Source organism: Microcebus murinus, chromosome 8 (genome assembly GCF_040939455.1).
Source record: "Microcebus murinus isolate Inina chromosome 8, M.murinus_Inina_mat1.0, whole genome shotgun sequence".
Lineage (NCBI taxonomy): Eukaryota > Metazoa > Chordata > Mammalia > Primates > Cheirogaleidae > Microcebus > Microcebus murinus.
This window is the reverse complement of record NC_134111.1, coordinates 9,183,006-9,210,685: the sequence shown is the minus strand read 5'-3', so window position 1 is coordinate 9,210,685 and position 27,680 is coordinate 9,183,006. Positions and strand designations below refer to the sequence as shown.

The 27,680-nt window shown below is 37.0% G+C and overlaps 1 protein-coding gene across 2 annotated transcripts in view; it reads right to left on the bottom strand.

Moving 5' to 3' along the window:
- CLASP1 (cytoplasmic linker associated protein 1) overlaps positions 1–27,680 on the bottom strand; it is a 257,602-nt gene that overhangs the window by 41,338 nt on the left and 188,584 nt on the right. For both annotated transcript variants that reach the window (XM_076005464.1, XM_012747788.2), the window contains 9 exons: positions 25,417–25,520; positions 23,517–23,540; positions 21,912–22,156; positions 20,523–20,586; positions 17,758–17,921; positions 13,543–13,621; positions 12,012–12,155; positions 3,156–3,299; positions 2,509–2,615 (listed from right to left, as the gene is read on the bottom strand). In XM_076005464.1, the coding sequence (XP_075861579.1) occupies positions 2,509–2,615; positions 3,156–3,299; positions 12,012–12,155; positions 13,543–13,621; positions 17,758–17,921; positions 20,523–20,586; positions 21,912–22,156; positions 23,517–23,540; positions 25,417–25,520 (1,075 nt within the window). The remainder of the gene's footprint in view (positions 1–2,508; positions 2,616–3,155; positions 3,300–12,011; positions 12,156–13,542; positions 13,622–17,757; positions 17,922–20,522; positions 20,587–21,911; positions 22,157–23,516; positions 23,541–25,416; positions 25,521–27,680) is intronic.

Below are 27,680 nucleotides of genomic sequence, written 5' to 3'. Positions count from 1 at the left end.
ACTGTACATATCTTATTTTAAAGTAAAAAAACAAACAGGCAAAAACACCCGCATGTGGCCTGAGGGCCGTAGTTTGAGGATGCCTGATGTATGGCACCTCTAATACTACTGGGTTGATAAAAATGACTTCCTCACTAGTGAAAAAAAAACTATCAAATTAAATTTGTTTATATTAGAATAGTTCCTTATTATCACTATGATCCATCCAAGTATAGAATTTTTGGACTAAAAAAACAGTTCAATTTGATGCTCAAAATTAGATTAAAAACATGTAACTGGTAATAGCTTTTCTTTTAAGAATAAAAAGCTCACATCATATGGTCATGATCATTTGAAAGAACATCAGGTCACAGAAAATCAATGTTTCTTGCACTACTCAGAAAAATAGCTGAGATTATATACTGTAGACCTGGTTTATCACTTCCTTCGAATGAGGTAACCCAGTCAAGTCTCCCGTTTGGTGTGAGAATCCAATCCTTTTATAAGTTTCCTGTTAGAAAGTATGTAGTTGATTTGAGTATTTCTAGTGACATGATGAGCAGTTTTTCCCCCTACTGGAAAGTTTTAGTGGTGACAAAATCATTTCTCTTATGAGCTCAAGTTGGCTAAGGCCATTGGGCTATTTATATATTGGATGAGAGCAGCTTTTTTTTCCTTAAAAAGAAAGAAACTATATAACTAATTCCCTAAAGAATAATTTGAAGACATGAAAATATATAGGCCACACTTGAACTTTTTGACATTAAAAGTAAATCTATTCATTTCTTCCACTGATCTGTAATCCTAACAGTAAAAATTAGGATGAGGACAATTAAGAAGCAATGATGATCTGAAAAATAAAACTTTTAATGACTCAGGGATCCATGAAGGTATCTAGCCAGTTCTTAGTGCTGATGCTAGCAACCCCTACCAATTTTTTTCTTAGACTATTTGCATATATAATAACAAAGTACTTAATTCGAGTTCTATCTTTTTGCTTATTACCTAAGGAATGTGCCCCACCCTAATTCATGCAACAACTAAAAGATAAGATGTATGAACTGTGTACAACGGAAGAACAGATTTCTCAATTATGTTGTAGAAGTATCACTTCTAGACAAATGCCAACAATTTACAGATAATTCAAGTTTTCCGTAAAATTTCGCCCACCAGGAACTTTATGATTTTACTGTCAACACTGGACTCAGGTCATTTAAGACACACCATATTCTTCAGATACAGATGTTACCATTAAGAAAAAAGTTGGCTAAGCCTCAGTAACACCTGGGGAAAATTAGACATATCTTCATTAGTCTCTGGTCTCAATGGTCCTGCTGAAATCATGACAACACAGACCAAACTTGAAGACATAATATCATGCTTCATTTTATGTAAAAATAGTACAGGAGGATATTTGGGAAAGTAAACATAAAGCAATATAAATAGCAAGATACCAAAGGTGTATCAAATACTTTGTTTTATCAAACAAAAATACAAATTGGTTATGTTCCAAATATTTAAAGGATGACTGAAGAACTAAAGCAAACTTTAGTGGTAAGAAAGGAATTTGGGAGACTTTTGATCATTAAAAAATTTAAATTTAAATTATGTTTTGATATTTTCCTAATAAAGAGATAACCCTTAAAGGGAAAATAGTATATTTATGATATTTTTGTTTCATTTTAAAATCTTGGTGCCAGCAATCCTCAGGACAAGTTTCTTGGTTCCTCTTGCCAGTGATCCTGAAGATCTGGACTTGTGGACAAACAACATTTGTGCTCCTTGCTGGTCCAGACACTGGTTCTTTTCTAAAAATTCTGGCCTATAGGGCCACTACTCTGAGTAGGGCCATGGATGACTTCTAACCCACATGAGGGTGTCACTAAGCCACTATGCAGACTTCTAAAGACTCTGGTCAGATCGTGAGGTATTATCTAAGTCCCTTAGACAAAGGATTTTCTCTTTTTAGGTCACTTGCCCACATTCCATAAGGCCAATGTGCACATGGTTCCAACAAGAGTCTAAGAATCCTAATCCAATTTTAGTTCCCAGATTCTAAATCACAGCCCTTCAGAACAGCATCCTGCTTCAAACATGATATCAACTATGCTTGGAATGGCTATTTCATTAGAAAACTACTCTAGACTTTGTGTGGACTGGCTATAAAAGGTTTACATAGATGACTAAGCACCTTCAGGTTCTCTTATCACTTATAGATGAGGTAATGAACTTCTACATGGATTCTATGTAAAAGTACTAAACATAACTTTCAGTTTTAAAATCTACAAGGTAGTAGAGAATGTTTAGAGCTAGAAGAACCACAGAGAACATTCAGCACAGACCACTCATTTTACCATAGAAATTACACTCTGCCCAAGATTACAGTTACAATTTGAGGGAGGACTAGAATCTATGATCTACTGATACTTAATACTCTTTTTGGTATTAAACTTAGTCTAAAAATCTAGAAATAGGCTGCACAGACACTGAGGTGCTTTAGCTGCTTTACTTCTGTGGAAATGACCTTACCTTGGAGACAGACCCCCATGGGAGCAGTTGGTGGGTGAGGTCAGGGGGCTAGTCCTGCTGCTGGTGTGCCGGGAGGGTGTCCTGCCAATCGTATTGCTTGGAGAGCCCTGGGGTGAACGCAGAATGGGCATCATTATTCAAGAGCTGCATACCACTCTTCTCTTGGTCTTTTAACCCATATATAAATAAATGTGTAGAATCTTCCCAGAATAATTTTTTTTCAGAATCATAGGCCAATTTTAAGTGTATATAAACCAAAAATGGATCGACATCAGTCATAGAGGCATTTGATTCCTGGAATCAAATGACTGATGTCAGTTGTGCTAGAGTGACAGACACAGTTGAACATTTGGAACTTTTATAGTGTTCAAAAATAAGACCAACTCAATGAATGAGTGATAATTAGATGATCTAGTAAAAATGTAACCGATTGAACAACCTAAGCTAAGAAAAAGGCCCTATTTAAGTACCAGGTTCATTTATTCACTGGGCATATGGCAGGATCTGACATAACCCTGACCCTGAAGATGCTCACATCTACTGAAAAACAATGAGGAAACTGGCTGTTCCATTTAAAAGAAGGTTCAAGACAAGGGACACACCGAGATCATGGTCAGCAAACGGGCACTAGTAGTGAAAGCACTCACCACACTGGTGTTACTGGAATTCTTGAGGTGATTATGCAGGAGTTTGGTGGCACCATCCTGGAATGTTTTTGGCAAGGCACCAAGTAACATGGTAAATTCAGGAGTATTCAGTTCAAACAGAGAGATTAGCACAATTTGTGCTGCCTAGAAAAAGAAACCACGATTAATTCATGTAATGTGCAATAACATGTCTTAGTCAAAATGTTCATTAAAATTGTTTTTAAAAGAAAACATTTTTGTATAAGTTAAATGCTAATAAGAGGGCACTCATGGCATTTAAAAAAAAAAAAAAAACTTCTGGAGAAAATAATATTATCAATCACAAATAGTCTGAGTTTAATCTAGAAAATAAATCCTGGCCCTGGCCTTCGATTTCCACAGCACATCAATAATAAATTCTTGTAACTTATCCTTTGTCGGCTGGCACAAGGAAGGAAGCTGGTAAGTAGGTAAATGAAACAATGAAAAAATCTAAAAAGGCTTAAGATTATTGCCACTGTAATAATTCAGAACTGGACAGGGTTTCCAGTACATCCTGGAAAGGACATATTTTTAAACAAGCTGCCCTGGGTTATCTTGAGACACCACTTTTCCTCAACCCCACTCCTTTTGACCAAGAAATCCTAGGAAAAGACTTTAAATGCATCTGAAAAACTCCTAGTTTTATGCCTATGAACCAAGGAGAGAGACTTTTGAAAAGCAAACCAGACTTCAAAGGAGTATAAATTAAAAACTTGCTCTTTAGTCTTTTGGAAAATGTTCTACTTTCCTTTATTCCTAATAATTGAGACAACGTACTGCAGGATTGCTTGTAATGACTGTAGCAGCAAGGTGGTGAAAGCAATTAGCCGAAATAAGAATAGCTAAATGAGATTTGGGCTTTTCTAGCAGGTAATGTGCTTTTTATGGTACTGATTTAGTAGCAGGCAATCTGAGTTTAAAAAGTAATGCCTAAATGAATTAATGACAAGGGTCTTGATTTACAAAAGCTACACCCCAAAAAATTTTTTTAGTAAATACTAACTGGCATTTATTGTTAATTTCTAAGAGTCAAGAGAAGGGAAAAGACATTATGAAAAAACTGTTCATGTATGCAAACATCTTTTTCATTTTTACAAAAGCATAAAATCTTTTTAAAGACTGTAAATTTTAGGATTGAATTATTCGGAATATTTTTTTCCATTACATAAAAATGTGCTCGCTTAAATTTTTTGGAAACGAACATCACAAAATATTGCAATACTTTTAAAATGCCAAAATTAATTCTAGGTCCAGTTAGGACAAAACTATTATTTTGTGCATAGAGAAGAAAAAAACCCTAAATATAAGAAATTAATTATTGGAGGTTGACTGGGGTTAGTGGAAAAAAAAAGAAAAAATTAAAAGATACTATGAATTTAAAAAGTAATCAGTAGAATAATATTCTTTACAGAATCAAAAATGACTTTTTCAACATTTCAAAAGCATCCATTAAACAAAGCATTGGGCAAAAAGCACATTACTTTTTACCCTTGATCTCCAAATATAGTAATTAATAGTCTTTCTACCCAAATTAAATCACAAGTGACCAATGTACTTTCATGACACAGGCAAAAAAGCATTATTTTTGATTGTAGTAAAATATACTTTTCTATGTTTCAGTATTTAAACATTTTTAATAAATCATTATCCAAAGAAACCTATTTCATCACCAGTGTAATGTACTGTTAACATGATTTATATATTCATATTATAGAATAATTTGCAAAAATCATGCAAAGTAACCTGCATATTTTTAAAAAACATTTATTAGATGTTAGGAAAAAACAATGCATGCAGAAAAACTGCACTACAAGGGAAAGAAAGAAGAAGAGTTTTAGCAGGAAAAAACACCAATGTCATCAATTTAATAAAAAAGTATAGGCAGTTAGATTTTGTGACAGAAAATGGCATTTGAAATTATAAAATGCATCATATATTCTTGAATAGTATATTTTCATGTGAAATGTATACTGTATTTAAAAGACCACATTTCTTCCCAGAACCATGTCATCTAATGTCATAGACTAACTTGAGGTTTTTCATGAAGCAAATTATAAAATTAGTAGCTTACAGCCATTTCTAAACTAAAATCTTTTTCTAATGAGATCTAAGTTCTAGAAACGGGTAAAAAGTATCATTTTTTTAAGGGCCAGGATCATGCTACATTGCCCAGGCTGGAGTGCAGTGGCTATTCACAGGCATGGCCATAGGGTACTATAGCCTCAAACTCCTGGGCTCAAATGATCTTCCTGCCTCAGCTTCCTGCATAGCTGGAACTACAGGTATGTGTCACAGCCCAAGTATGCAACTTTTAAAAGATTTTACACTAAAGTTTTACAAGGAATGAGACTGTTCCAAAATATTTTATCTATGACCCTCAGAGTTAATGAGAAGTCAAAATATTAGAATCCAAGCAAGGAATAAAAGTCGGTTATATTTATCTTTACCATCAATATGATCTCGTTAAAGAAACAATTTCAAATATGGAGCTAGGGTGGAGGGAGGCATTTAAAAAAAGCGTAGAGCAGAGCTCATGTTCAATAATGACTCAAAAAGGTAGAGTATGCCACTGCTCTGTCCACATCTTTGAACTGTTGTCTCCACTAGAGGGAGGACCATTAGGCAGCCAGACAAAAAACTCAGAGTGCTGCTGACTTTTTTGAATGGATAACTCTAGAGCATTTTATTGTAAGTATCAAGTGGCAACTTAAAAGGAAAGGATTCTTTTTTTTTTTTTTTTTTGAGACAGAGTCTTGCTTTGTTGCCCAGGCTAGAGTGAGTGCCATGGCGTCAGCCTAGCTCACAGCAACCTCAAACTCCTGGGCTCAAGCAATCCTCCTGCCTCGGCCTCCCGAGTAGCTGGGACTACAGGCATGCGCCACCATGCCCGGCTAATTTTTTCTATATATATTAGTTGGCCAATTGATTTGTTTCTATTTATAGTAGAGACGGGATCTCGCTCTTGCTCAGGGTGGTTTTGAACTCCTGACCTTGAGCAATCCGCCCGCCTCGGCCTCCCAGAGTGCTAGGATTACAGGCGTGAGCCACCGCGCCCGGCCAGGAAAGGATTCTTATACCCTTATAGTGAAGTTTGATGAGTAAGGAAAAAAGATTTGTCAAATCTTACTGCTACTCTTTGCAGAGATCTCCTAGGGACACCAACTGCCTTGAATGCTACATATCTCACAGCAGAAAGGAATTATTCCTAGCAGGTAAGACATTAAAGCTTTGCCAAATATGTCAGTGTTGGGATTAATTTGGGAAAACTTAAAATCTGAGGAAAAGCAAAGAGTTTTCTAATTAAACAACAACTTCTCAGATTGTCATTAAAGTTGATTCAAAAGTCACTTAAGTATCTCAAAATCTTCAGACATTTCTCATTTAGTATCTCTCTCTCTCTCTCTCTCTTTTTTTTTAAAGGGTCTCACTGTGTTTCCCAGGCTGGAGTACAGTGGCTATTTACAAGGCAATCATGGTACACTGCAGCCTCAAACTCCTGGGCTCAAGGGATCCTCCTGCCTCAGCCTCTCAAGCAGCTGGGACTACAGGCCTGCACCACTGGGCCCAGCCTAGCATTTCTCTTTTTTACTACTCCATTAAAACATGGTAGCGGTCTACACTCGACACAACTATTCCACTGGAAAGGTGGTTAATCACAGAATACATCGGAACACAAACACTGACAGAGGTTTGCACACACGCTCATGTAGTATTATATTAATTTTAGGTTTCTTCAAAATCTTCCAGTATCTTCACAAGGCTAATTGGTATTAATAATCTCAAATACAAACAGTGAAGTGCGTTGTCTGAAATTAGTACACAGTTTTCAATATACCTGTTTACACTTATCTTCCAAGTTTCCTTCTCCAGGCCCAGAGCAGGTTGAAGCTGACCTAGTGGGGAAATCCTCACCTACTCGACTACGCTGAAGAGAGGACTGGCAAACAGGAAAGGTAGGAGGATTCAATCAGAGAGAAGCAGCAAGGGCTCAACCATGGCTATTTGTTAGCTGTCAAAGTATTTGGATAAGACTTATACATAAGTTTATTTATAACAGACCCATATAATCAAAAGTTAGGAAGAATAACAAGAGTAGCTGCCAGTTTTAACTCTCAATCGTTTGTTAGGTCTTTTACTTAATAACCCTTCCTGGAAGTAACAGTTTCCTGCTTCAGGTGATGAAATGGAAGATCAGAGACCAAAACAAGAGTTGAAGGAGACTCAATCACAGGTAAGCTGAGATTCAAATCTTATTCGATGTTTTATAAAATCCGTAGCTTTTAGATTAGGCCATGCTGCCTCTATAATCAGAAATTTTTTAAAAAGTCAATCAGAAATCTCACCTTTTCAAACTATTTTTACTTATTTATTTTTTCTTTTAATTTTTTTATGGCAGCATATTACGGGTACAAATGTTATGTATACTGCCTTTGCCCCGAGTCAGAGCTTCAGTCACGTCCATCCCTCAGATGGTGCTCGCTGCACCCATTAGGCGTGAATATACTCGCCCCTCCTTCCTGCTCAAGGCTATTTATATGCTTTTCCTGCTCTAGCCAACAGCATCTTTATACTTTCTAGGTACCATTGCCATGCCTTCACTTTCCCACAAACAGTATTCAGAGGCTACATCTGTTAGTTCATTTGACAAACAGAATCACATATAAGCAAACATACAGTTGTTCTGAATCTCAAAATATAAACATATAATACAATTAAACGTCTACTGCCATTACCATGTTCCCTTTGATTGATTACATGGCTCCCTAAATGCTGGAAAAAATCTGGTACTTAATTTGTTCCATAACCAACAATAGCAGCAAAACCAAAACAGCCCTCAAACAGTAGCAGGAGCCGCAACAGCAAGTGAAGTAATATTTACCTATGTTGTTACAGACTATGTTGAATTTAATCCTCCCAATAATGCCTGAGGCAAGCATTATTATTCCCATTTTACAGATAATAAACAAGACTCAGAGATTAAACTACTGGCTCTCATCACTAAGGAGCAGCAGAGGCAGGAGCCAAAGGGAGGTTAAACTATTGAGCCCACTTTCTTTCTGCCGGTAATACATTCTATTCATTCTATTACCTTTTAACAACACGGTGCATCTGGTGTGCTTCTGCACAGTTTTGTCGACACAGCTAGTCAGGGCTCTCACACTTAGAAAATGGAAAAGGTGGCCAGGTGTGGTGGCTCACCCCTGTAATCCTAGCACTCTGGGAGGCCGAGGCAGGCGGATCATTTGAGCTCAGGAGTTCGAGACCAGCCTGAGCAAAAGTGAGACCCAGTCTCTACCAAAAATAGAAAAAATTAGCCTGGCATGGTGACTCATGCCTGTAGTGCCAGCTACTCGGGAGGCTGAGGCAGTTAGGATTGCTTGAGCCCAGGAGTTTGAGGTTGCTGTGAGCTAGGCTAATGCCATGGCACTGTAGCCGGGGCAAAAGAGTGAAACTCTGTCTCAAAAAAAAAAAAAAGAAAGAAAGAAAGAAAAGAAAATGGAAAAGGTTATTTTTGGAATAAAACAGACCAGGTAAAGATTGAGTTGGGTTTTTCCATTTAGTCCAAACCAGTCTCAGCCTGATAAGCACACCTCATTGGTGATGCTTTATTGACTAGCTTTGGTTTTAAAAACATCTTAAATATTTAAGCATCCCTCCCTCCACAATGTGAAACACCCCAAAACACTAAGGAAAAAAATATTAAAAATGCTAAGGTCAATGAATCTAAGTTGTATCAGCTTATATCAGTTTAAAACACTTCAAAAGTGTTTTCACAAATATGATCTGATAGATTTAGAGAATAAATTATGTCCTCTGCAAACTCCCCAGGTATTAGTTGCATAAAATTAATGTTCTCCAGAGATGAGTCCAATATGAGAGTTTACTGTATAGATTTCAGACTGAAGGGCTCTTCTAGTATTTAGAATATAACCCTACCCTACCTCTTAAGAAACCAAAGTAAGATGCTACCAAGTGGACTTGGTTCAAGATCACAAAATGATTTTAAATCCCCAGATTTCCACAATATCTGATAAAGTCTTTTAAAAACTCTGGAAATAAGTGCATTAAAGTACTTTAGTGCATTAAAGCACCTAGATAAGAATAGTCCCAATTTTATTTTTAACACAGCTAAGTATTTTAATTTATTTAGGCACTATATTCATTTAGGCAATGTTTCAAATACATCCCATATTCTTGGGTAAGGCAGCTGCATCACTTACAACAACTATATTTATAAATGTCCAGTGGATGGTATATCAAAACAGAACATTTAAATAAAAGTGAATCTATCTCCAAAAGGATTAACCTGCAGTGCCCTAATGTATAGTTTGTGGCTGAGTAGTTTATGGGGCAAAAGAATAAATGTTTGAATACTGTGCTGTAACAAACCTATTTGAATCAAATCATAATGTTTTACCAGTCAGTCTTGGATGTGTACTGAAAGCCAAATAATCTAGAATCTCAGATAATAAAAAAATTCCAGAGGGTGCCCAGAATATAGAGTTCTTACTTAGCATCTGCTGAGTAAGTTGAATCACACCACGATGTGCATGGATAGGTAAAAAAGCTCCCCACATAAATAAGATCTAAGAAATCATAAAATAACTATGAAATACTTCTGCCAATCTACCAAGAGAGACACTATAGCCTTGGGTAGCCAAAAAGCTAAGATGCCCCCCCCCAAGATTCCCAACCCCCACATATATACTTTATATAATTTCTTTCTTGGAGTGAGCAGGGCTTAGAAGATGATAGATATTCATGATTATGTGATACAGCAGAAGGGATTTTTGCAGATGTCATTAAGTTTCCTAAGCAGCTGACTTTGAGTTAATCGAAGGAGATTATCCTGGTGGGCCTGACTTAATCAGCTGAGCCCTTAAAAGAGGTCAGACAGATTCAAAGTGAGAGAGAATCTCTTGCTGGCTTTATTTCAATTTGTCATTCAGTTTTGAAGAACAGTTTTACTGAATAGCAAATTACCGGTTGACATATTTTTCTTTCAGCACTTTGAAAGTCATTCTACTGCCTTCTATCCTCCATAGTTTCTGATGAAAAATCAGCTGTTAATCTCATTGAGGATCCACGGATGTGATGAAATCACTCCCTTCCTACTGATTTCAGGATTCTCTCTTTGGCTTTTAACAGTTAGATTTGAGGTGTCTAGATGTGGAGTGTGGATGCTTTCTTTTTTTTTTTAATCATACCGAGAGAAAGTTCAAGACTACATCAGCAGTCTGCATGTTCAATCCAGGGGAATGGTCTAAATACTGGGCTTCAACTCTGTACATTAACAATCAGCCAACAGTAAAGGGAACCCCAGTCAAAAACAACACATTGCCCATGTTCTACCCTATAGTAACTAAATAAAATTACCTGGGAGTAGAGCCCAGAAATCTGGGTTGATTTTAACTGTAGCCAAGACAGAACTGCTAATCTAAATCTTCTCAAATTTCTCCCAATATGAGGATTATTATATTGTAACCTGGGTTTAAGCTACATCTGATGGTGAGGAGTTAAGAAAACCTCATAATGGGGTAGGAGAAATGGGTAGGCATTGAAAGTAACATGCCAATGAAGACAAAGCTTTGTGAAGCAACACTATATAATCCAAAATAACTGAAAATGTTATGAAAATCAAACAGTAAACAAATCATTTGATTTCTGGCAATAAATCTAATTTCCTAATCATATTTGGCTTGAGCTAGTATTAAAATAAGTTGCGATTTTTGGAGCCCCAGGCTAGATAATTTAAAAAAGGAACTTCCTATATCCTGATTAGAAAAATAAGGATAGGCTGGGCGCAGTGGCTCATTCCTGTAATTCTAGCACTCTGGAAGGCTGAGGTGGGAGGATTGCTTGAGCTCAGGAGTTCGAGACAAGCCTGAGCAAGAGAGCAAGACCCATCTCTACTATAAATAGAAAGAAATTAGCCAAACAACTAAAAATAGAAAAAAACTAGCCGGGTATGGTGGCACATGCCTGTAGTCCCAGCTACTCAGGAGGCTGAAGCAGTAGGATTGCTTGAGCCCAGGAGTCTGAGGTTGCTGTGAGCTAGGCTGATGCCATGGCACTCTAGCCTGGGCAACACAGTGAGACTGTCTCAAAAAAAAAAAAAAAAAAGAAAAAAAAGAAAAGAAAAGTAAAGACTAGTAAGTCCTAGTTCAAATTTTCTTCTTTTTCCCCCCTTCTTTAAGTTTTCTAATGTGCACATCTGTGGAAAGTGATCAAAGTTAGTCAGTCCCAAACTGGCCCTAATCAAAGTAATACACAAATCTAAAACATGTTTCAGCCCATGGTAGGGAATACTTAAGTAACATTCCAGTACAAAAGCCCATACTCATATAGACACACATATGCTTACGTGCTACATAACTGGAAGATCTTTGCTCTTTTTAAGTTCAAGAATCCATTACAGCTTATCAAACTTTTTAACCACATTTTACTATCTGGCACCCTATAGCCAGCTAGCCTTAGATCTGCAATTCCATCATCAAAGCACATGTTACAAATGGATATAAGGAAAACAACTGTCCTTGTAAAAGACACTAAAATACAGTGATTTCATATTACAAAATACATAAAACAGATGCCTGAGAAAACTGTGAATTCATCATGCAAGATTTTGGATTTTCATTTGGATATTTAAAGATCAGAACTGGGCAGAGCCCAAGATAGAAAAAAAGAGGCAATAGTAAAATCCTGTTTCATAGAAAAAGAGTGACAAAGGTTTGTAGGTGTGTGGCCTGGTTTTGCAAGTTTCTAAATAAATTTCTTTTTCTAACACATGCCTAAGAACAATCTGTGATTACACTTTAGCTCGCTTGGACATACCTTTCTCACGTCTGAACTCTTTGGTTCTGTTGTCCAGGTTATGATTCGAGAAACAGCAAGCCTTGTCTCACTAGAGTTTACGAAATCTGTTGGATCCATCTGTCTGGCCAGAGACTCAATGTATTTCAGGATTGCAACTTTGACCTGAAAGATCCAAGAATTATAAATAAACATTAAGTAAGCTTGATGAATCTTTGAAAAGAATTCTCAACTGGTACCAGAAAAAAGTGAACACTTGCAAGACAACCTCCTTCCTTTCTCCTGAATTTTTGTTTCCATGTGGAGTGACATCCATCAGGAGAAATGCATGAAATGACTGGATGGGCAAGTTTGGGGACAGGAAGTGGTGTGCAGCTCTATTCTCTTCATTTTAGATTGTTATGCAGAGAAGGTATGCTCTGCTCCTTGTCTATGCTGCCAGACACTCATAGGACAGGAGCCCATGTTGGGGAACCATGGGATTTCCAGCTCTGCTACTGACTGCAAAGGCAACTTTCAGTCTCCAGTTCATTTTGTCACACATTCTAGGCCATGTTCTATAAGGGAGCACTTTCAGTCAGCAAGCTGACACTCTACCCTAACTTTACCATTTACTTCTCAATTGGTTTCGGCCTCAGGATAAAAGGGTTATTATTTTCAGCCCATCTTAAAACCCCAACAAAAGTTAATGATTAAAGAACAATGAACATGAATTACTTCAAACGAACACATATCCTCCCTCAAATTTTGGTCTTGTTATTATAGGTATGATTTTCTATAATATGTAACAGTTAATATTCAAGTCTTAGAATGTTAATATTAAAGAGACATTCCAATAAGATACCAATCTTTTTTTTTTTTTTTTTGAGACAGAGTTTCACTTTGTTGCCCAGGCTAGAGTGAGTGCCATGGCGTCAGCCTAGCTCACAGCAACCTCAGACTCCTGGGCTCAAGCAATCCTACTGCTTAAGCCTCCCGAGTAGCTGGGACTACAGGCATGCACCACCATGCCCGGCTAATTTTTTGTATATATATATTAGTTGGCCAATTAATTTCTTTCTATTTATAGTAGAGATGGGGTCTCGCTCTTGCTCAGACTGGTTTCGAACTCCTGACCTCAAGCAATCCGCCCGCCTCGGCCTCCCAGAGTGCTAGGATTACAGGCATGAGCCAAGATACCAATCTTAACACATCAGAATGTTTTAATTTCCTAGTTCAAATATTAATTGTGAAAAAGCCTAAGAATGCCCAAAAGTTGGTGAGGATATAGGAAAACTAGAGCTCTCATACACTGCTGGTGGGAATATAATACGGTACAATCATTTTAGCAGTTTCTAAAAAAGTCAAACATACACCTACTTACTGAACCAGCAATTCCTCTACTAAGCACTGAACCAAGAGAAATGGGAACATGCGCACAAAGAATTGAACAGAATGTTCACAAGAGATTTATTCACAATAACTAAACATATGAGTCATGTATTTAAAATGAGTAAATTTTAAATAAATTTGAGGCCTAGATGTTGAACTGTAATGAAAAATAATTACTGACCTTGAGGTTTGGAGTTTGAGTTTGATCCACAATAAATCTCATCAAAATGTTAAATTGTTGATCAAATGGAAAGGAGTCCCTAGTACAAAAAAAAAAAATGCTTGTTTTTAAAAAAAATTATTACAAAATTGATTAACAAAAACATACTGCTGTAGATTAATATATGTAAAAGCCTGTTCACATTTTAAAATACTACTACTTTTCATTTTATGTATCTACTAAAGTAAATACACACTTGTACAGAAAATTTGGAAAAAGAAAAATCCTGTTTAAAGTCCCAAAACCTACAAATAACTTACTTTGAGTAGCTATTTTAAAAATTAAGACTAGGCAATAAACTAAGGAAGAGATTCCTACCTGCCCATTTAGGGATTTGCTTATTTTCCCTCCAGCTACATTTCTGAATATTGCTTAAACATGAAAAATACTTCTGATTCTCAAATCTTTTTTTTTCTTTTGAGAGAGGGTCTCACTCTGTTGCCCTGGCTAGAGTGCAGTGGATTCATCATAGCTCACTGCAACCTCAAACTCCTAGGCTGAAGTGATCCTCCTGCCTCAGCCTCCCCAGTAGCTGGGACTATAGGTATGTGCCACCACACCCAGCTAAATTTTTCTTTTCTTTTCAAAAAAAAGAGATGGGGTCTTACTATGTTATCCAGGCTGGTCCCAAACTCCTGCACTCAAGAGATCCTCCTGTCTCGGCCTCCCGATGTGCTGAGATTACAGGTGTGAGCCACCAGGCCTGGCCCCAAATCTTATTTTTATATCCTTACAAGGATGTTTATAGCTGACCCTGCTTAGTTAGGCTCACTGTATTGTCCTCCTTGGTCCTGATAACTGCTTTTGATCCTACTTCACATTGTTACCACAGAAGAATGCCTGGGAGATAGCAACAAAGCATTTCCCATCTACCTAAAAATCACACACACAAGCATGTGGCCCTGAGAGCCCCTTCTCTTGCTCCATGTTTTGCCTGTTCCTGATCTCTTCTCTTGTAGTCTTCACACATTTCGGATCCAATCAAATAACCTTGAGGTGCTCCTGGCTACAGAAAGTCAGTATTCTTTCCCTTAAAATGCTACAATTATTAGTATTAGTTTAAAATTGCATAATAGAGCCCCATGCGGATAATGCTGATATAACTTCCATATTAACAGGAAAGACAATACAATGCAAGTATCTATTACAATTAAGGCTGAGTGATCACATTACTTTCTTTGGACTCCCATAAAGACTTTCCCCAAACTATAGAAGTATAGTAAAACGAATAAGGATATAGGTTTAAATCTATAAAAGGAAGCAAATAATATCTACATCATAGAACTGATTTGAAAATTAAATGAAATAATACAATAAAAATAAAAAGCACATGGCACACATTAGGTACCAATGTTATCATCATTATAATTATTAACAAAAAGTAAACTTGACCCAATAGTATCCTTTTCTCTCACACTTTTTGTACCTCAGAATCTTTGAGGGTCACTTCTGGAAGCAAATTACATTTAATATGCTTCAGTATGCATGATCTAAGTGACTAGGTCAACAGAAACACAAAATGCCTATCCCGGCCGGGCGCTGTGGCTCACGCCTGTAATCCTAGCTCTTGGGAGGCCGAGGCGGGCGGATTGCTCAAGGTCAGGAGTTCAAAACCAGCCTGAGCAAGAGCGAGACGCCGTCTCTACTATAAACAGAAAGAAATTAATTGGCCAACTGATATATATATAAAAAAAAATTAGCCGGGCATAGTGGCGCATGCCTGTAGTCCCAGCTACTCGGGAGGCTGAGGCAGAAGGATCACTCGAGCCCAGGAGTTTGAGGTTGCTGTGAGCTAGGCTGACGCCACGGCACTCACTCTAGCCTGGACAACAAAGTGAGACTCTGTCTCAAAAAAAAAAAAAAAAAAAAAAAAAATGCCTATCCCTCTTTTTGCAACAAGGGATGATGGAGAGTTTTATTTCACTAACAGATATGTTTAATCAGGAAATATGCCCTGGTATTAGGCAAAGCCAAATGAAAAGAAACTGAGGCAGATTAGCACTAAGGTAAAAACCTGAGGACCACTCTCGGCCATCACTGACATGCCCCCTGAATAGTCAGTGACTGATTCCATATAAGCTTAAACAGCTATACATCTGAGCTGTTGAGAAAAAGAAGGAAAAGTGGGAAATGCTTCAGGGGTCCTCAAACTAAAGCCCGCAGCCACATGTGGCCTGCCAAGGACATATATCCGGCCCGCCACCGCTGCCTGTCCTGCTTAGCAGCCAACTCGTCCCGGGCCCACCATGCGCATGTGTGGAATGTGCGCCTCACTCTCCAATGGTCTGAGGGACAGTGAACTGGCCCCCTGTTTAAAAAGTTTGAGGACCCATGCTTTAGAGGGACCCAGATCCCCAAAGAGATGAGGATTATTAAAGGAATGAGATACGCAGAAAAATTAATAGGAGGTCACAACTGTACTCCTTAATCACCAAAGTTAAGGAATATAATTTTAATATTCCCACCATCCCTCCAAATCTGAATTATTAGATAAATAATTATTACATTATTGATGAATAATTAATTATATGAATTAATAGATACTGTCATTTATAAATTCACCTAAATTAAGTGACCTATATAGGCCAAATCTGGCTCATACATGTTTGATTTGGCCTTCACGGTGTCATAAAAAATTCTCAAACTAGTTGCCCAAATCCACATCTGACCTTTTTTGAAAAGTCTAGTAACACTGGGCTCATGTCCCAACATGATCCCACATGGCCACAACTGGCTGCTGCTCTCCAGCCCATCAATAGCCTTCCAGCCTCTCGACTTCACTCATTTACACCAGCTTGTCAGCCTAGGCCCCCAGTCAATTCCTGGCTAAACCTTTATAAATCCACTGGTATTTAGTAATGCCCCCTAATTCCACTGAACTTAATTATCCAAAGGAAAGATGATTTCAAAGTTTGAAAGCTTTACTGCAAAGGTAGTATGTTTCATCGAGTTCACTGAAAACCAGAAGGGAAATCCATTTGGACAAAAGAATTCTATAGCAGTGTAACTCATATAGATCGACAGGGTCAGGGACCAAAAGCAAACAGCTGGCATCACAGTGCAGAGAAACAGATGCATGCTTTGAAGTCAGAGTCATGTAACAGATGCATACGTGGGGGATGCCAGCAGGGCAGTACATGCTTCCAGGGGGGAGAAAAGGCACTAGCACTATCCATAACCCTAACTCCCCCCCCACACACAGGAAGGGAGAACACAGGCCCACAATACAGCCTGCAACAACAGGAACAGACAATACAGCAACAATCAAAGATCATGGATTTTAGTTCCCAGAGTACCACTCAACACAAAGTGTGACCCTGGACAAGTCAAGCCAAAATCTCTATTTCTCACTGATAAAATGAGCATCATCTTTCAGTTCCTTCCATTTTGAAAATTCTATGATATATAGCTGTATTCCAGTTTGTAGTAATTGGGTCTTACAAAAGTTATTGCCCTGATAATTTCCTGAGTAACTTGGAGTCACTTGTTTGTTCTTTTATAAAAGTTCACTGATTTAACATTCCCCTCTATTTTCCACCAAATCACAACCAAGACATTACTGCAAAGTGTCTTCTGAGATCATTTAACTCCAATACTTATATCTGAGGACCTGTAATTGCACAGACAATAGAGGTTTCTGAACGATGACACCACATACTTCATTTAACTTTTCTGAGCCTTGGTAGCACTTTTCTCGTAATAGCCACAGGGACACAACTGCTATAAATGTATTATCCATCTCTGAGCCAACCCACTGTCAATTTAGAGACTGTTCCTGGACCAGTGGAAACTCTAAATCATATGGTGACAGGAAGATTTCTAGTGTGACTTTTAAGATGTTAAAGTATTAAAAATACTAAGGTCTTCAGAAAGGTGTAAACAAATATTCTAAATATTTTCCTCAAATGTTTTTTAAAGAAAAGAGAACCAAATTTCAAAGTTTTAGACTTGGTTTTACATTTGTCTTAGGCATTCACAAAAAATAATGCCGACTCAGGAAGATATGATGGATATTTCATCTCATATTGGTGGAACATATCAACAAGAGAATGTGAGAACTGAGGAAGAGGGGAGATATTCAAGTGGGCAACCAAGACCATGGGTAACAGAAGAAAGATGCAAAAAGTCACCTGTAAGAATCTTGTAACGTCCAACTGGTCGAGCCCCTACACTTACCTTGTGACATCTAGAGCCTTCTGAACTTTTGCTTGCACAGATCCAAGTAAATCTGCTCCCATTTTCTTAAGTAATTGTGTAAGAAGAACAAAAAGCCAATCTTGCAAGTCATCCTTATGAATTATTATAAAATCCACAAGAGTCTCCAAAAACATACTGAAAACCTAGACACAAATGAAAACCAAATTTCCCATATTTAATTCATGATTTCCTCTAAAGTCTACAAAACATTAATAATGCCCATACTAGCTATGCCCAGACTCTCATAAGTTAATGCTGTTCATGTTACAGAAAGCAAAGGTATCATAGAAAACAGATAAAGGGAAAAGGACTGGAACTTACTCTCTGATGTGAATTCCACCGCAAACCAGGCCATGCAACAAAACAAATTCCATGTTAGTCCATAGTGAATTAATATCATTTTCATGCAGTTTTGTAAAAAAAAAAAAAAAAACCAAACCCTGAAAGGGCTAAAAACTGATAAAATACTCTACTCCCCCTCATAGAAGTCTTTAAAAGTCGGTACAGAGTGAAATTAACTTTTCTGAGTTTACTCCTGAAGGCTCTTAAAAACAAACAAACAAAAAGCCCAGAAACCTCTTAACTGTTCTAATTCTGTAGTATTCTTGTTCATTATCTAGCATTCAACAAATATTATTATAGGATGAGGAAAAATACCTATTCGCTATTGTCTAGCTATTGATTTCCATGTCAGTCAACTATTTTCAGATATTATAAAGTAATAAAAGATTATGGCTTAGAATAAAAGAGGTTAACATAATGCTTATGCTGTTATGTAATCAATACTATCCAAGGTGAAACAGAGTCTCTGAACCAATTTCAGAAAGATAAGTAGCACTGTGCTCCCCTACACCTTGTTAATGAGACTTGGTCTACTGGGATAAGCCAGCAACTATTTGCCACCAGGGGTCTCCTGTGAGGGAGCTCAGGAACAACATCAATGAGCCCTAGCTGTGGGCTTCCTGGCTTAGTCCACAGGCAGCTAACAAATATTGACTAAACTGAGACCTCCAAACTCACTGTACAAGAGCCTTCTGATGGAAACAAATTTACTTCTTTATCCTCACATTCTGCTTCTGAATCAGCAATCTAGAGGTGACAGGTAATAGAAATTTCATCAATGTTCTAAATCATCTAATATCCCTTATGTTATAAATCTTAAGAATCTTATTGTGCTTATGCTTTAAATCTTACTGCTTTTAACATTATCTGAGAGAAAAATCTCGATAACTGTATCTTTGTATATCTATGTGGCCTTTAAACTCAATCTTTCTTGGATTTTTATTATTAATACTATAGTTAATGTTAACTTTGCTATGAGGCTGTGAGGGTCATAACAGGAATTTTTTTCTTCTTTTTAGAGACAGGGTCTTACTCTATCACCCAGGCTAGAGTGCAGTGGCCCAATCATAGCTCACCGCAGCCTCAAAATCCTGGGCTCAAACAATCCTCTTGCCTCAACCTCTCAAAGTGCTGAGATTACAGGCATGAGCCAACACACCCAGCCCATATCAGGAATTTTAAGACATGATTCAAGACTGATACTGAGTAAGGAGAAGTGCTATGGGAGGCGAGAGGAAGAGAATCCCTGCATCATACCCTACACTCTCATGAGCATCTCCAAAGGAAGGAGCCACGTCTTGTTTTCTATATCCCTAGATATAGAACAGGTATTCATTCAATAAATGTTGAATGACTGGGTGGGTGGGTGAATAGGCTGCTGTTTGATATTTCAAATACAATTCCTATGAGGAAGCAAGGATAGAAAAAGAAGGAAGAGGACAATAACTGGCTCGACTCCCTGGCCATCACAAGTTTCTTTTTCCCAGCAAGACTTAGAAGAGACCATCTTTGCTAGGAACGCTGTAGTATTATACAATTAATCCTACATGTCAGCATTTAAGATTTGCTTCTGCTGATTTACACACTTAGTCTCTCTGTCCTTTTTCTACCTTCTAACTTCCTCTTTATCTTCATTCTCTTATTTTCTTCCTCCAAAAGCACTGAACAGCCTCTAAAGGCTTCCTCCCAAACAATGGTATTTATTTAAAATCTAGAGTCCAAGTAAACTTTTGTAAAGAGTCACTCACTCTCCCAGCACCACCCCTACAAAGGGCCTTGTTCCACACTCATAGGTGTTTCCCTCTGACCTGGGAATTTCTTGTCAAAAAGGCAGTCTCCAGGTCAGTGTTCCCTTTGGCCCTGAGGAGGTGTGGGCACCAACTAAGTGACCACTACCCAGCAAGTTCTTAGGAGCAGCGAAATTTTATTTTGAGAAATAACTTAATCTAGTTTTCAATAAATCCAGAATATAAATACTTCTATTTTTCTATCTTGTCCCAGGAAAGCATATTCTACATAGAATACAAATTAATTACATACTTGTTTTCTTCACTACTGTAACTAAAAACAGTGCACTATAATATAATCTTACATTCTAGCACCTAGCCCACTGCTTGGCTAACAAGAAGCATGCAAAAATACTTGCTAACTGAAAGACTACATCGGATTCTCTCCATAACAACTCTTACACAAAGCACACTTATTTAACTTCAAGTTCTACGCACACTTAAGTTTCCAAGAATTCTACTTTTTAAAGATGTAACATACACTATTGCTGATACTGGTGTTAAATGTGTAAGGTCAAAACTGCTTGTGGGGACTTCTCTCTCATTCTTGGGTAGTACATGACACAGCTCATGCAGACATGCATTGGATAAGGAAGGCTCGATTCCCAGACTCACCTTGCTGTGTGGGTCAGCAAACATCCGGGTGAAGATCTCACACAATCTTTTCAATTCTACTCGACTAGAGGAAACAAAATGGAAATCAATGAATTTAAAATTTAATAAGTGAACACTGCAATTAGTTATGGCTTTGCTCTGAAAAATCCTTTTGTTTTTGTCAACTATATGGCTTTACATAATTTGTATCTATATAGCAAAGTTTTTTCACAAATGCATTCTTATTTAATTCATGATTAAATTAAACAGGAGCATAAAACCCTGTGTTTGCTCTCATTTTCAGATGAGGAAACTGAAATTCAGAGTGATTTACCCAAGCTCCCAATCTGGAAGTGACCAAGCCATGAATCAAAACCCCTTCATTTTATCCCAAGTCTTTTTCCCACCAGCCATAGCTAAAAAGCAATGGGATAAACTAAAAAAAGCATGTGTCAGACAGACCTGGATTTTAATCTCAATTCTCCTACAAGGTACTCTGATATCTTTAGGCCTCCATTTCTTTAGTGCTATGGCCCAGGGCTGCTGAGAGGATTAGAAAAGATAACATTTTATACCTACTATTATGCCTAGGACAAAGCAAACACCCATTTCAAATTGGTGTCCTCTGCCTTTTTAAGGGAGAGGCTCTTGCTCTGTTGCCCAGGCTAAAGTGCAGTGGCATAGTCATGGCTCATTGTAGCCTCAAACTCCTGAGCTCAAGTGATCCTCCTACCTTAGCCGAAGTAGCTGGGACTACAGACATGTGCCACCACACCTTTTCTGATCCTTGACTACTATCCTGTCCCATTTTTAATTCAAGCCTTGAAAAAAGGGTCTTCTCTTCCCCAAATCAACTCTGAGTAATTCCTTCTTAAGCATATGAGAAAGTTCATTCAACAATCCCTTGATATTGTTTATAATGCAAACTAGATTAGAACAGTACTGATCAACAGATTTCTAGAGATTATTCCATGGGTACTTGGTGAACACAAAGAATCCAGAAAGTGGGACCATCAGGATTAGACAGATTCTTGAAGAACAATGATGACAAGTCATCCTCATTTTGTTTTTGACACATCAGTGCAGTATCACAGGATGCCTTCATTTCAGGGCGCATATGACAAAACTTCTCACATCATCCTCATGAACAGATGGAATAATGTGGGCAGGTATGAATACAGCAGGGTAGAGTCAGAAAGACTGAAGAGTTCACTTGGAGCCCAGCAACTTGCTGGCTCAGCAACTAGTGCTCACTCAGCTTTACAGAACCCAGAGGGACATCCGTCTATGGCCGTAGACTTTGCCAGTTTCACAACTTAGCTTAAAAAAATGACAGGGAATCCCTTTAAAGCTCCTGATGAGTATAGCGTGGGACTCCAACTTAGCTCACATACTTGTTCTTGTCCTTACCTTAGTGTTCTTTGGCTCTTCAGTAAGTTCTGCAGGCCCAGAAGCCCTTCTTTCCTTTCTGACCAGTTTGAACTAGCACAGTGGTTGAGAACTTCTGCTACATCCTCAGTCTGCCGCAGATAATGGGGAATGCCCCCGTTCCTGGAGCCATATGAGCGCTCAGAGCAAACACTCGAGGCATCACTGTTGGCATCATCGTCAGAATACATCCCATATGGCTCATATCTCCTCCTCACAGGTTTCTTCTGACAGATCCAATGAGGGATGGGGGTGATCGAGGAAAAAATGGAAGGTGACATGACCATGAGTCATACCAAACAAAATCAACAACAAAGAGTTAACTGTAAAAAGACACACAGACACACACATACACATAAACACACTCTTTTCCTGTGCTTATAGATTAGGGGGAAAAAAAGAGAAAAGAAGTCTTCCAGTAGGAAAAATAAGTAATAAGCACAGCATTTTGTAGCAGATGGAAAGAGCACAGCCTCTAGTAGAGTGTGTGGACTTCTTGGGAAGACACATGGGTTGCAATCCTGGTGCCCCTGCTGACTGGCTATGTGACTTCAGAAAGCCTGCTAAGCTTTCTGTTTCAGTTTCCCCATGTTCCATACCTATCACACAGGTTTGCTATGAGAATGAAATGAAATTATATGTTCGATAATCCAGCTCAGGTGACACACTGTAAATATGTGTATCCACCAGCCCCTCCCCAATCAAAAGCAATATATCTTGGGCATAGTATATGGGAAATTTGTTTGAATATTCATGTTTCCTTAAGAAAGTCTAAATTTGAAATGTCAGTGGCAGAAGTATCCTATTTCAAAAAATTCTTAAAATATCTGAGCCACTTTTATTAAAGACTTACTTTAAGTTTTGAAACACAAATAGGCTTCTTTTAAAGTAGACTATAATATCCACTTCATTTCATTTCTATTAACCTCAATACAAAACTGTTAGTTAAATCCATAAATGATATAGCAACAGCTACACAAAATTGATAAAATTTATCAAATATTTTTTAAAAGAAAAATAGTTATTGATTTAAACCATACAAATGCAATTCCCTAATAATATAGCTGTTATTATTAATCCCAACTTTGCTCAGTACTGGTTCTACCTATGCCTATTGTTGCAGCATAATTATAAATAGCATTTTCTTTCACTCTCAAAAGCACTTTCTTTGGATGATAAATTATACGATCATCATATAATTTACTAATATATATAACACATGATCTACTTATACATAAACTAGATTTCTAAAATAAGAAAAATCTTGATAAATCCTTTCATGAAATCATGACAACATAAGAATAGGTCCAAACTGAGTTAAAAAAATGAAACACTACTAGAAGAAGGAACAGAGCTTGACATTCAAAATAAATACTAAAACAGATGTATGTGAGAGGTGACTGACTGACTTCACCACTAACAAAGGCAACGATGATGCTGAATCGTTGTTGTTACAATTCAACAAAACCATAATTCAGACCAGAATTTCTATACTATACTACATTTTTTGTTTTCACTAGCTACTGAAATAAATATACTCGCAACAGAAGAAATAAAGTTGTAAAACAAAAGTTAAGGCACTGGTACCTTGCTCCTGGAGTCTCCTAACAGCTGTAGGCAGGAAAATATTGAAGGATGGGGAAAAAGCATAGAGAATTATGTCAGAAGCATATGTGGGGACTGTTCTTGCAACAAAAGTGTACAGCAAAACATATCTCAGCAAACCAAAAATACAGGTTAGCAAGCGTTTCATATCAAGCGAATAATAATAAAGAATGCTTTCAAAATGCCATTTCCTAACCCTCCTAGATCTCTCATAAGACATTCTAGTACTTGCTGTAATTCTTTGCTAAAACTCTTCCCATACCAGTGGGGCACATCTCTAAGGTCATTGTTAATTCTACTATCTACTCCACTGAGACATTCTGTCTACCCCTGGGATATCTATTTGGTGAGGCAAGGATTCTGTGCCATTCCTGTATTTTCTCTTCCCTAGGAGAGACCACATAGTTTGGACAAAAAAGAACAAGGGTAGCATGAATGCAATGGGAGCTTGATTCACAGAAAAGCTCAAGTCAAGTTAAGCCAAAGCTCAAACTCTCAAGTCCTATTCTGCCTCCTAGAACTTTGCACACAGTCTTTTGCACAGTTCTTTAAAGAACTAAGAAATCCCCCTTGCCCTAACTGGAAGTCCCATTTAACTAAGAGATTCATATCCAACATTTCCCATCCCTTGTGATCTCCACTTCCTAGGGTTTCTGCATAACTAAGAGACAGATTCTAAATGCTACAACTTAGAAGAGCTAACAGTGTCACAGAAATCTGTTCCAGCTCTTGACTCTTACATTAAAGCCAAGGTCAGAGTGATTACCCTACCTCTGGCACCGGCCAGAATAAAGTCCTTATACATATAAAATGGAGGAATAGAGCTGGCCAGACACACAGGGAAAGCATTATGACAGCATCAAACAGCTTGCTCAGAGACACTTGTCAAAGTAATCTGACTGAGCAAGAATAAATGGGGAGAGAAGAAGGAATGAAAGCTGGAAACACGGAAGTCAGAGACTATAAAATGTTGATCAGATGAAACATGGCTGGATTAAAAACAAAAACGTCTGGGTCTGAAGCAGGATATTATATACTTTTCCCCTTATAAGAGAATAAATCTTAAAACAGCAGAAGCAAGGCCAGGGACCAGACAATTCTAAAGAATATTTATTTCAAGTGCTGAGCACATAAACTGGAATACGCAAAAGACTGTGTTACTACTAAGCTGAAATGCATCTTTAAAAAGCAATTTGACCACAAGCCAATTCTACCAAGGAACTTTTTGCTATAATCACAAATTAAAGGAGTTGTATTTTGTTTTTTAGATACTGCATTATAATGATGCAAAAACATGCTTCACCAGTACTTCAAATCCTCAAAGATTTAACCTTAAAATTCAGAAAGTTTTCTTAAATTACCTAAGAACCCACTTAAAAAAAAAAAAAACCAACATGAAAACATATGGACCCCCCAAGTGAAATAATGGAATAAATGCAAGATTTTCAAACCTCAAACTCTATTAACTTCCATTATAATAATATACCATCAAAGTCTGTAAAGCAAGAGAAGTGAGAGTGGGGAAAAATGGAAATGCTGGGGAAAACCATGGTGACAAAGAAAAAAAAAAAAGAAAGAAAAAAGAAAGAAGCCCAATGACATCTGAAAAGCCCAATGTCATCAAAACCTCCTTGATATTGTGGAGCACAAACAAAAAAATCCTTGATTCTAATGTCTTCTATAAAGCCAATTTTCACTTATGTGTGTGCAGAGGTAAAAGTTTAAGAAGAAAACAATAAAAATGTAAATTTACTCAATATTTATACAATTTTAAAGAGTGTCAAAGGTGCTTCAGTAATCTGATTTGGGGGCAATTTCCTGTTAAGACAGAACAATGCAGATGATCAATCCAGAGAGATTGTGTACATATTGTGACTCTTACCAAAGCATCAGCAACAGCAGCTTCAAGATCTGTACTTGTGCTCAAAACTCGCATGGCATTCACAGAACCAGGTATTCTTCCTGGCTGGCCAAGCCCAAACCGGTCTATTCAAAATACAAAAGCAAAAGATATGTCACTTTAATTCAAATTTTCTCAGTTCTTTGCAAGGGCTCCTGCCTCTTCACACCAAGTAGACAGAGGCATTGAGAAATCTCTGGTCGATTTTAACTACACTTGACTTGTTTACCAGTGGTAGAGGTTTAGTTGTTCACATTTAATGATATCTTGTCACAAAGCAATCTGTCAACTGAAATTGTCTGAACATGATATTTTATTACTGAAAAGTTTTGAGATGTGAGAGAGGGAGAATTTATTATAGAAAAGAGTTGGGCTATGAGTCGAGTCTTTTAACCTATTCAGCTTTCCTTCTAGAGGCAGGCAGCTTTGGTATTTGGCCAAACTGATTAGAAAGCTTTATTGTTTGATAAATGAGTTTTAATGTAATGTGTAATAAGAAGTTAATTTGAAAAAAATGTATTAAATTGATCTCTGTGCAAATGTTCACTAGTGTCACTACTGTTTAACTGTTATTAAGCTCAATTAATTTTAGATACTTGTTCATCATGATGCTTATGTCACCAAAGATTATTTTTAAATCAATTTATTAAAATTCCTTCATAATCACCATAAAAATCTAGCACTTTTACTACAGAACACTAATCATCCAAATAAAGTTAGTATAATTTTTACCTGGGTTCCTCAAAGGATTTTTCAATAATAGCTTTATACAGGTAAACAAAGTGAAAAGAATCCAAATAATTTAAGATAAATTTTAGCAGTTCAAACTATTTTAAGCTTGTTAATGATCATGGAAATGAAGACTCATTTTTAAAGTCCCATTAAGTCAGCTGACCAGCCTTCCTTAAGAAGTGCTGGAGATTAAAACTATATATAATAGAAGAAAGTCAGTGTAAGTTATATTTTGTATGTTATACTATCTACTGGTAAAAAGTTTTTTATTTAAAAATTCTAATGTATAACAACCTTTGGAAGAAAAATGTTAAGATAAAAATGTTTTCTCTGTGTTAATATGACACTGTTTGGACAAGGGAAATCTCTTTATTAGCCATATTCCAGAAGCATTTAGAATAAAAGGGAAAGTGGTATCTATTTTACATGAATTGCTCTTTCCTATAAAAGGATGTATCTAAAATTTAGGATGTGTAACAAGACATCACCTACAAAACTGGTGAAATTTTTAAAAGTGAAGTATCATTTGGCTTTTTTTAAATGTCAATTTCAAAACATTACACCTTCCACCACCATAGAAAGGGAGAAAAATTTAAACACTGCTAGTCAAGAGTTATACAATCATGAATTTTGATAAACAAAAATTGTATGTTAAGACTATCCCCTTTTTTAATGCATTTGCTGATCATTCCAAATGTCATTTTAGCCATCATGTTTAAAAGGTAATTTAATGTTCCATATAAAATAAAAAAGACCACAAAAGCAATTACATCTCTCTATACATTTATCAGTTGAAATATGAAACAAGTGAGCTTTACTATGTACTAGTTTTATAGATGATCTTTGTTCATCTTTTTTTCCATTAAAAAAGGGTAGATAGTAGATTTATGAGTAACAGAATGAAAGTAATTCAGTTATAAGCCATTTAAAAATTACCCAGCATAAACTTAAATAAAATGGAACCTAAAATAATTTAAAAAAAAAAGATCTCATGCCAGCAATTCTTGTTCCAAGGATAATACTGGTTTTTCGAACACAAAATTAAAACTATAAGAATAATGCGATTAATCTGTGCTTCCCAGATGCAAACAGCTTTGCCATACACAGTGACTGTAGATCATTTGATACATATCACAGACAATTTGAATTTTAAATCTTTAGGGGAAATGTTTGTCTGGATCTAAGCAAAATTATAAACTTTTTGTTTCTGCCAGACTAAATTCTGTTCCATGTTTTTACTGTTCTGACACTATCATGAAGCTCAATTTTCCCAGAGATGGACACATAATACTGTGCCCTCAGTCTGACTCATAATTTTCAGGGGAATGTACTTAATCAGAACATATATAGCTAAAATGTACAGCTGGCTTCATGTAGAAGACAAACAGAAAATAACTGATTCAGTGAATTGGTAACAATTGTCACCATCAAAAGACTGCAAATTCACAAGTTATGCCTTAGTCAACTGAGAAAACTAGTCAGCAGGGACTGTGAACATATACAAATGCCAGTTA